The sequence below is a fragment of the Meleagris gallopavo genome, chromosome 14 (assembly GCF_000146605.3).
Source record: "Meleagris gallopavo isolate NT-WF06-2002-E0010 breed Aviagen turkey brand Nicholas breeding stock chromosome 14, Turkey_5.1, whole genome shotgun sequence".
NCBI lineage: Eukaryota > Metazoa > Chordata > Aves > Galliformes > Phasianidae > Meleagris > Meleagris gallopavo.
In genome coordinates this window covers 2,854,451-2,864,947 of record NC_015024.2, presented here as the reverse complement: position 1 = coordinate 2,864,947, position 10,497 = coordinate 2,854,451, and the positions used below count along the sequence as shown (strand labels likewise).

Genomic DNA, 10,497 nt, shown 5'->3' with positions numbered 1-10,497 from the left:
GGGCGATCACCACCCTCCTCCTCGGGCGACCTACGTGCACTCGCCTCATGATCCTCTACTTTAATAATTCTTCCTTATGTCCACTCATAGCTCTCTCCTCATTGGAAACCAATTACCCTAAAGAAAGGGTAGACAGCAGTGCATCCCACAGTCTCTGACAGAGAGCAAACACTATAATTCATAGAGAAAGTCACAGAGTACTAATTTAAATACAAGAAAAAAAAAAAAACAGAAGCCACACTGCAGGATTTCTAAATTGGACTATAGCAACACACTCAACCTTTGACCTCGTGGAGAGCAATACGGGTACTTTTGGCTGAATGCACTGCTTAATGGAATTCATCTCTTTGCAGCTGAAAGAAATGCAGGATGAAATTCTTACTAGAAATGGGGAAATCAAAATTTTGCGTGACTCAATGCAGCAGATGAAGCACGCTATGGAGGAGCAGAGAAGATCGTACGTGCTGTTGGAACAGCAACAGTCTCAGGCCCTTGGTGAAAAAGAGAAAGAGTTCTCCAAAAAGGTTTGTAGCTCTGTCGGTCACCTCAGCACCACGCACAGAAGGAAGCTCACAGTGTGACTTCAGTGCTGCCACGGTCTGTTCAGTCAAAGAAGGATCTCTGTGACGCTTCTTTATTTGTTATGCAGAAGAAAACCCTTACAGGAACCTGACAGGGCACTTCTTCTGCCAAAATAAGAGTGAAGTTAAGATGGCAGGTTTTTGCTTGCTTGCTTTCTTTAGCAGTCCCCGGAACATTACAATTGGAAATAGAATTGTACATTACATACAATTGTAAAATGGAAAATGAGACAGAAGGTGCTGCGTGACTCTGATCAGATTGCTGTTCCTGTTGCAGTCATCTTTGTGAGAGCCCTGAAGAGGACAGTGGCTGCTTTTGTGCTGTTAATGGCCTCGCGGTGCTTATGCTCTTGTGGCTCTTGGTCTGTCTTGCCAAGTCATTGCTTCTTGCCTGACCCTGGGCACTTGGTTCTAAGATAGTATTAATTGGATTAGCATAAAAGTGGAGAACTTGTACACAGATCACAGTAAGTAGCCTGCAACCTTGAGGTCTTGCCAAAATTTGCATTGCTTTGCAGTTGGAACAACTTACCTATTCTGTAACAGTAAAACGATCTCATTAATTCTTTCAGTTACTGTCACTGCAGTCAGAGTTGCAGTTCAAAGATGCAGAAATGAACGAATTAAGAACGCGACTTCAGAACTGTGAAAGAAATAAACACTTAACTCAAACGGTTGTGCCACAAAGGTATGTGTGGGTTTTGGAAAATAATCTGTGTTCTTTTCATGTGCACTTGAATTAGTTGCACAGGTTTCCTTTCTCCATGTAACTCTTAGTTCCGTTTCATTGAGCAAATACAACCAAAACCATTCTGTTGAGCTGAACAGATCCTTCTGTGACAGAAATGCAGGGGGTATAGAGTGAAGTACCTCTGAAACATCAGTACTAAGAAAGCTATTAAAGAGATCTGTGTTGTTTAATAAAACGCTCTCAAAAAAAAGATATCGATTCATTAAAGCTGGAGGAGTATTTGTTGGTGCTTTGTTGCTTTTGTTGTTGTTGTTGTTTTTTTAGTAGCCCTAAAAAGAATTTTGCAGTCCAGATGAAATCAGAAGGGTGTCCTCTGCAGCCTGGAAAAAGGTCTTTTCCTACAAAAGAGTCTTTCAATGCTGAAACTACTGTCAGACCATCTTCTTCTTCTTCAGGAAATTGTTTTGCACAGACAGTTTCCAGCAAGGAAGGTAAACATGTATACAACTTGCAGTATTCTTAGCTGCTTGTGAGCATTCTGCCTTAGATACAGATTTTTGCCCTATGTGACCCAGCAGTTCCAGTAAGGTCAGCACAGGAACAGGAGTGGTTCTTTTAGTGTGACAGTGCTTATGTTCCATAGAGCTCCACCTCAGGTTTGCAGGAGGATCACTTTGCAGTGAGGTAAATGCCAGGGGAGCTGGGTGAAATGTTTGCTGGCTCTTGTGAGAAACTTTCATTTATTATGAGATGAGCTGCAATGTCCAAACTGTTACCTGTGTTCCTCACTCGAGAAGGAACAGGAAATAATTTGCTTATTTGTTGAATAGGTCTACCAGTCAGCTAATGCGTTTTTTATACTCCTGAGGTTTGGGTTTTGGTATTTCATTTTAAATGATGCATATTTAGCCACGTTAAAGCGAGCAGCTGCAGGGCTTCACTCATTTCCTCCTTTATGTGTTGAGCAGTAATTCTCACACAACTGTGACTTTAAATTCATTGAGTAAAACCTAGGAAACACATGTGTGCATTTGCTTCTAGATTACTGTAATATGAAACAAAAATTGTGTTGCTTTCTTTTTTTTTCCTTCTTTTCTTAATAGCAGCCAACTACTGTGTTGAGACAGTGGCACGTTGCCAGTGGGAAATAATGGGAGAAACTGGGAGGTGTCCCTGCCTATAGCAGAGGGTTGGAACCAGATGATCTTAAACGTCCCTTCCAACCCAAAGCAGTCTATGATTCTGTGATCTTTACTGGAGGCTGATGGAATATCTGAGGAGTTTCTGTCAGCTACAGTATTCAGTCAGAAGCAGTGCTGGGCAGCTTGTAACAGCAGCCTTAGAAGAGTTCCTGCAGTTAATTTTTCAACTCAGTAGTGTTTGATACTGCTGAGTATTTTGTATTGGCCTGTGGTCTGTGTTCTTACTGCACAACAGCTGTGGCTAATTGAAGGTGTGTAGATGACAGATGCAGATGTATAAGCAATTATTTCTTGTATTTGAAACATAATTTCTGTTTGCTTTAGATAGTGAGATGCCCCATCCTGAGTTGTTATCCATAAAGCAAGAAGCAATGGGAAGGAGTGGTTCTGGCAATTCTGTACCTCGCCGAAACATTCAAGGTAACGTATTTCTGGTAATACAGAAATAATAAGCCTAAAAAACCAGATGAGCATTTCTGAGCAGTGATTGAGATGCCATTAGTAAGTGCTGTCATGCTATGTGCAGTGCCACTGCATGGATTCCTGCCTGGGGAGTTAGTTGCTCTTAGCTTTGGTTTTGCACTGAAACATTTCAGATTCTATTATCGTGTATCCCTGCAGCATTGGGATATTGTTACTCTGTGTAAGAAGAACATTGTTTGCCTGGGTTTTGCTTTTCAGAAGGGTATGGACCAAGATGTACATTGAGAGGCATCTTCCAGGCTCGGCTGTATTAACAAACAGCGCTGTCTATTGTGAAGAGAGCAGGAAAAATGTACATTTCTTGTTTCTGAAAGAAGAGTGCATCAGTGCTTAAGGTGTTCAACACATTATTTCCAGTTCAGAATTGCATCACATGGTTTTAATGTTCAGACTGGAACATGGAGGTCATGGCACCAGGATGACTGCGTTGTGATAATCACTTGGATTGAGATGTTTTGCTTATAAAGGGACTGTAGTTAAAATTTCTTTAAATGTACCTCGATCCACATTCAAACTGTGATCTGTGAGATTTTGAGAACTGATGAATTTAAGATATTATTTTCTTCCTGTATTCTGTCCTGTAAGAGAAAGGAAAATTGATGATGGAAAAAATGATTTTTGAGGTTGAGAGCACCATTGGTGAGGTAAATCTTTTTGAAATATTTTGCTGTTGTTGCAGAGGATGGAAAAGCCACTCCAAAGACAATCTCTCCCGGTTCTGCCTTACTGAGCGCTCTGCTGAAGCAGCCCTTGGTCTCTGGGTCCCTGCTGGGACTTTGCCATCTTCTCAGCAGCAGTGCCGAGGCTCTGCCAGGAGCTGTGCTGCAGCCCGACCTTCTGCAGACGTAAGGACTGTTGAATTGCATCTGATGTGTTCCCAGGATAGTGGAATTCTCTGTGAGAAAGGTGTTCTGTGTGGGACACCTCACTCCCTGTGTTTGGTGCCTTTTGGCTGAGTGCATTTAAGGCAAAACTTGGAATCGTTCTGCATCTCTGGTCATCTGTCTTTGGTTACTGTAGGCACTGAACGCAGGAGAAACACGAAATTGGAAACTAGATTAATTATAGATTAGGGGAAGGCACAGAAATTAGGAAAGCTTGGAAGTGACTACAAGCAACTGCTGCCCTTATCTTTTTTAGGATATTTTATAAAATATTATATATAAAATAATATATATATATACACATATATATGTATCCTAAAATCTAATTCAGTGCTGTGTTTAAATATGAAATTGAATATAGAATTAACTGTCTGAACATCATGTTTATTCATCAGATCTTTGTTGTTACTTGTTTGATGGCTCTTTTGTTGAGAGCCCTTCGTTTTGCATTTAACGTTTCCTGAGGCTTGTAGGCTAACTAACAATTGCTGAATTCAGTAGGATAGTTTAGAAAGGAATTGGTTGCTCACAAAACCTGGGTTATGCCCTCTGTGCTTTATAGGAGGGTGACACCATGGTAACTGATAACTATTTTCCCGCACCTGTTGGCTGAGGAGAACTTCTCATAAAGGTTTTTGATGCAGTCTTCTCATCTGCTCAGCCTCTTTTACTGCTTAATAAGACCGTAACCAAGAATGCTTACTGTCCCTATATTTCTTGATTATTATTACAGGAGATGAATGCATTAAACACTTAATTTAACTACTGCATTTCTCTCCTTAAAGAATTAGACTTTATCTCATGAAATACCTTTGCTTTTCTGACACTCTGTTAGTAGTTCCAGTGCTTTGTGGTGTTAATAGCATGGCTCGTGCCTCACTCCCCTTCCATTTCATGCAGGCAGCATACCTGCATTTGGCCTCTGTAGCTGCAGTTTGAGAACAGACATCCCTGGCCTCGCTATTATTTGATTCAGAATACGAGTACTGCATTTTCAGCTCTGTTCTCTACCTTCCCTTCTGCTGAAGTATTTCCTCCTTTTGTTTGGGTAGGCAGTCCACGCAGATGCCTGGCACCAGGACAGCCCCGGAAGAAGTTGCTCCTCTTGTGTCCCTGCAAGAAGCTCAGAAACTTGCAGTAACAGGACTGAACTTGATCGCTATGGATGAAGGGCCGTGCGAAGGGAGCCCAGCAGGAGGTGGGAGTGAGGTCTTGTATTTGAAACGCTGCAAGATCCGAGGAGCTGTGCATCTCTTGCCCTTGGTGGAGCACCACATCGGTGCGTACTGTCGAGCGGTACAGACAGCAGACAAGTCAGTAAATGCTTCTTGTGGGAACCATTCAGTTGTTTCTTCCAGAACCAGCACAAGTAAGGTGTCGAGTAAGGAGGACTTCAGGTTGTCTCTTGAAGAAACAACAGTTCTGTCGCTAGGTATTCTTTATTACTTGGCATTTTATAGCTGGGACGTTGTCCACATGTTGCTGTCTAATGAGGTGGGAGAAAGTTCTACTGTTGAAGAAGAACAGGTTTCCAAGACGGACAAAAATGCACTGTGTGATAATAAAGAAGATGACAGGACACAAGGAGGGCTGCCTGATGCTCCGCAGGATGCCGATAGTAACGTTCAAGCACAACATTCTTTGTTCAAAAAGCTGCTCCAGGTTTTAGCTTTTTCTGCCCCAGGGGGCTCCCAGGTGGATGGCATCCTGCAGCAAAGCCTGAAAGTTCTGGTAAAACTAGCTGAAAACTCAACGATGGACTTGCTAATAAAGTAAGTCAGTGACAGTTTAACAGTGATTTCAGGCTCTTTGTCGTGTAGCACTTTTCACTGTTGAAAATAATTTGTGCAGGTGGCAGTAGAAGGTGTGACACCTATGGGAGAATGTCACGTTTCTTGGCTCACCTTGGGGATGCAGTGGAGGATCTGACCACTGCCTTGGCTGCTAATGAATGTGATAATTGCCCCAGCTCGGTAGTAACATCTGCTTATCATGCATTTACATGAAGCAGATGCTTTTGGCTCCTTGCATGGCTCTCATTTTGAAGCGAGAAAGCTTCTTCAGTCATGTGGTTGATTGGTTTTTTTATTTGAATTGCTGGGAGATGCATAAGGATCTTATTTATTCTACTTTATTCTTACTTTACTTATTTATTCTATTTCTACTCTATATTATAATGTTTATAATTCTCATATTCTATTTATTAGCACATGAAATATAATGTTTGTTTGTTCTTGTGGATGAAATGCCACTCCTGAAAGTGTGGTCATTGCTCGCTAACAATCTAATGCATGGAACCATCGTGTGAACTGCAGGCTGCCTGCAACACGTAACAGCCTATGTTTTTCAGCTTACTTTATTTCTGGTGTGTAAGTGGAGCTTGTGTTTTGAACGGCTTGAAAGGGTGTGAGTTATGAAGCAGTGAATTACTTTCAACTTGTCAGTCACTTCCCATTTCCAACTGGGGTTTCTCTTTGGAAGTTTTCAGCATCTCCTGAGCCACCAGGTGCTGCTCCGCTGCCTGAGCCCGGCGGTCCCTCTGCACACAGTTCTTCTGACCGTGAAGCTGCTGTCCATACTTGCTCAACACCACTTGCTGGTTGCTCAGCTTTGTTCCCATTCAGGTACAGAATTGCTTCACGCAGAATTGTTACCAGTTGAGTATTAGTCAGCCCGACTAAAAGTCATACAAACAGGCTTTGCTCTCAAGTCTCAACCCCCACAACCCAGCCTGCTGCATTGCCTGCAAGCTTGTCCTTGTGCTGAATTTCATTGCTGTTTGAAGAGCATTTCCTCTGGTGTGATCTTTGATCTCAGCGCTTTGGATTTTTACTTTCCACACAAATGCCCGTTGTATTAAAAGCTGCTGAGGAAAAAAGGAGTTGAAAGCTAAAAAAATATCGCCAGCTATTGACTAGCTGTGAAAAGAACTGAGTTAACTCTCTTCCAGATAGCTGCCTTCTTCTTGCACTGTACATGTACATCACATCAAGACCGGACAAATCGGCCTCTGAGGTGCGTTGGCTGCAGCTGGAGCAAGAGGTAACACTGCCAGGTCCCACGATTTGTCTTGCTAAGGGGTGGGAGGAGCAGGGCAGTGCCTGAAGCATCCAAAAGAGTTCAACTGTAACAGAAGCTGAAAGTTTGAGCTTTTGGTGTGGAATTACATTGGTTTCTATGAATCACTGCTTGAAATTGAATCGGTAACTATTCTTCAAGATAACACAGTCATAGCAGTCAGAGTGAAGTCACTGAAAAAGCACAACGGCTCCTAGGATGGCTGCAAATGAATTCAAGCAAATGTTTTGCTTTTAGGTTGGTAGAGAGCAAGACCCGTGTAGCATTTTCATCCTGTAATTTACTTCCGAGCTGTATCTTGTGAGTTACTACACATGAAAGGTAGAAACTGAAGATATTTATTCACTGCACTTAGTGAAGTGCTGGCATGCAGTTAAGTTTTACAGCAAAGATTACACTGACTAGTTTTGGTGGAGTAAAAAAGATCAGTCTTTAGCTGAAGACTTTTAGAAGCCAGTAACGAAATGTCATTATGACTTCCCTTTATTTGCAGCTTAATGGTTTGATAGTTCTGCAGAAGCCTGGTACTCACTGTAACGCATCTCATGTCTTTGGAACAGGCAGTCAGGCTCCTGTCCCGCTGTGTGCGGTTCTCCAGCCCAACAGTTTTACCCCCCGCTGCACACTGCCAGTGTAATCTGGAGGTACGTCACTGTAGCTGCTGAATTTCTTCTGCTGAAAATGTAAGAGTACCCCTAGCAATGCTGGAGTAGCCTCTTATCCTTTTTTAGCTGCTGTACTTCAAAGTCTGCCTTCTGGAAAGTTTGATTTTGCTTTCTAGCATCTGATACCTGAAGAGTGACTAATGCAGTTCATAATGCAATGCATTTTCCGCTGCTGTGATTTCAGTTTGGGTACTCAGTCTCTTTTTTTCCTCTGGCAGGTGGTTAAGGCACTAATAATAATGTTACACAGACAGTGGACAAAGATTAGAAGATTTGAGAGCAGCTTGTGTGCACATAAGGAGCAAGTCATTCAGTTTTTAAGGGACACTGTTCTACTCTTACACAGCCTATCTCAGAAAGACAAACTGTTTCATGAACACTGTTTGGAAGTACTCCATCAGTATGACCAAGCTATGCCAGGCATTAGAGCCATCCTCAGAAAAACTAAAAAACTGAACGCCTGCGAAGGTAAATTGAGTCACGTTGCAGTGTTGTGTTGTGGTTTTGGTTTTTTCCTCCCTAACATCAGAGCTTTCCCTTTGCTTTGCACACATGCTGTGTCTGTTTCCTGCAGAGCTGATCTGGTGCTTTTGCCTCTTCTCCCAGCACTTTGATGCCTCCTGGTGCCCACTGTAGAACCTATAGCACGGTGTCATTGTCCGAGACAGCTGACTCCTTGCTTTTGGCACTTGCTGTAGCATACTACAGGCAGCATCTTTTACAATAAATCAGATCCCACCTATTAATTTTATCAAGTACAAAAAAACCTCTCTGAAATGTGCTTCTTGTTGTTTGTTGTTGTTGCAGAGCTGATTTTGGATGAACTGTATCCTCCTGAGCCAGAAGCAGAAGATCAGGACTCCAGTTAGCCATGTGGCAGTGATCTCTGCCCGCACTTCAGTCATCGTAATCACTGCCAGAGTACATCTGATCTAAATCAGCAATTCTCCAAAGTGATAACTCAAAAGTTGCTCTCCAATGCAGCACAACTAAAACACAATTCTTTGTTGCAGTTATTCTACCTAAGTGCTATCCAAATGTGGCCGAAAACAAGGAAATTGTGATGTGAGGGAAAAAATAATACTGCAATGTACTGTTTTGCTGTGCAAAACCACTGAAAGGATGAACTTAGGAACGGTTCTGTTTATGAGCATCAACCTTCATGAAGCTGCTGTGAATGGAATGGAAACCTTACTGTGCATTCCCCATTTACTGTGACTACAGCTGCATTTATGCTGGATTTATGATGCTGAACGTCCTGAGACGTTTGGGGTCACTGAGTTCCTATGCAAGTCTTGTGACAATATTTGTTGTTTCTTTTGTAACTGTAACACTTTCTTGCTTGAGATCCGTAACTTTTGTGTTGAAATTAGTAAATTGTTTACTGTGACTTTTTAAAAAATAATGGCAGAAATAACTTGTAGTCAGCAGTTCCGTACTGAGCAAGACATTTGTAGAAGGCCTGTTCACTCCTTTTTTCAGTTTCATGAATGTGCTGAAAGTAGCACTGCTAAGATGCTCCACCCAAAGCTGCTAGAACTTAGAGAAGAACCAGGTGGCTGAAGGGAACCTTGTCCTACTGAGCAAAAGAGGTTTAAATCTCTGCAGAACGAGTGTTTTCTGAGCTGTCCTATCCAGCTCTGTGCTGCAGTAGAACTGAATGAGCAGCTAATTTCTAGGATATGGCACAAATGATTGGAGGAGTTACTGTTGCTGTGTTCTTTCAGTGTGTTACCAGCTATCATAGTGGGCTGCTGTTGGCAGCTGAACCTTAGACCCTAAAACCAGAAGTGTTTAAGTGCTACTAAAAGAAGCCCATTGGTTTGTGGTGCAGCTATGGGGTGCCTTTAAAGAAGGAACTAACCCTTCTTTAGACCAACAATGACCTTATATAGTGTTTATGGGGAAGTGAGAAATTAAGTACATAGCTGGTAAACTCAAAAACATCAATCCCAGCATTCAGTCACTTTGTTTTTATGTAGTATGCGCTTCCTTACAAAAAGGGAAACGTGTGTCGCATTTTTAGTGGTTGTGAAGGAAATTACTGCTTTGTATTCCTAGATTTTGCAGTTCACAGACTTCATATTACAGCCGAGTGAGTTGTGATGGCATCAATTCCTTCAGCAAGGGAAGAGGGACTCCTACCAAGACAGGTTGCAAGTAGGGCAGAAAGAACACGGTTAGCTGCTCTTAGCTTAGAGCTTAGTATTGAGGTGATGAAGCAATAGTGAAGTCTATAAATTCCTGTTTTTATCTGCTGTGTAACTAAACTAGCACTGTTCCTTCCTATACTTTCCTCTTCAGGATGTGGGAAGCATATGAGGACTGTGGGGCCGTAGAACACACACACTTCTCAGTGCCTCTGCCAGGGGCAGAGTGGTGGCAGGAGAGCTGGAGTGAGGGCATGGCTATAGGCACTGCGATGGAACTCTGACTGGTCCTGGTTCCCTTCACCTTCCTTTCCCTCAGGCACTCTCTGGGTAGGGCTGAATGTGCCCCAGAATTTCTTTTGCACCAACAAGTCAGCCCTGCCCAAATCTTACAAGACGTGGAGCAGAGACCGAGCTTTAGAAAAGGTCCTTCCAGACAAAGCTTTCCTCCTCCCTGCAGCCCTCGTGGTCTGCGGGCAGCACCCAGGCTGTGCAGCACCAGGGATGTGCTGCCTCCTGCAGCGCTGGTGCACAAGTGGCCTTCCTGCAGTGGCATCCAGAACGGGCCTGGCTCCAAGGGCAGAACGGAGAGCAGCAGTACTGCAGTGGGAGGTAAGCCCTTGGAAAATTGGGAAGCATCCAGTCCTCTGGTCTTAACCCAAAAAGGCCGTGTCGTGCCCTGCTGTGCCTGGGCAGGGAGCCCTGCTCTGCATGCTGAACGTGCTCTTGGCTGGGCTCTTGCTTTTGAAGAGAACTTTCCCAG

At 43.1% G+C, this 10,497-nt stretch overlaps 1 protein-coding gene across 4 annotated transcripts; it reads left to right on the top strand.

Moving 5' to 3' along the window:
- Positions 1-317: 317 nt before the first annotated feature.
- Positions 318-9,030, top strand: ATRIP (ATR interacting protein). Of its 4 annotated transcripts, XM_019620000.2 has the most exons (12): positions 457-524; positions 859-1,048; positions 1,154-1,269; positions 1,597-1,763; positions 2,799-2,894; positions 3,637-3,802; positions 4,894-5,613; positions 6,323-6,465; positions 6,792-6,883; positions 7,480-7,563; positions 7,803-8,052; positions 8,392-9,030. In XM_019620000.2, exons 3-12 carry the CDS (start codon positions 1,196-1,198, stop codon positions 8,451-8,453), a joined length of 1,854 nt encoding a protein of 617 aa, XP_019475545.1. In that variant the 5' UTR covers positions 457-524; positions 859-1,048; positions 1,154-1,195; the 3' UTR covers positions 8,454-9,030. The 4 variants fall into 4 exon arrangements, with proteins under 4 accessions (XP_010716686.1, XP_019475544.1, XP_003210076.2 ...); XM_010718384.3 differs by lacking the exon at positions 859-1,048 and having other exon boundaries at positions 318-524; positions 1,600-1,763; XM_019619999.2 differs by lacking the exon at positions 859-1,048 and having other exon boundaries at positions 318-524; positions 6,792-6,856.
- The last annotated feature ends 1,467 nt before the right edge of the window (positions 9,031-10,497 follow it).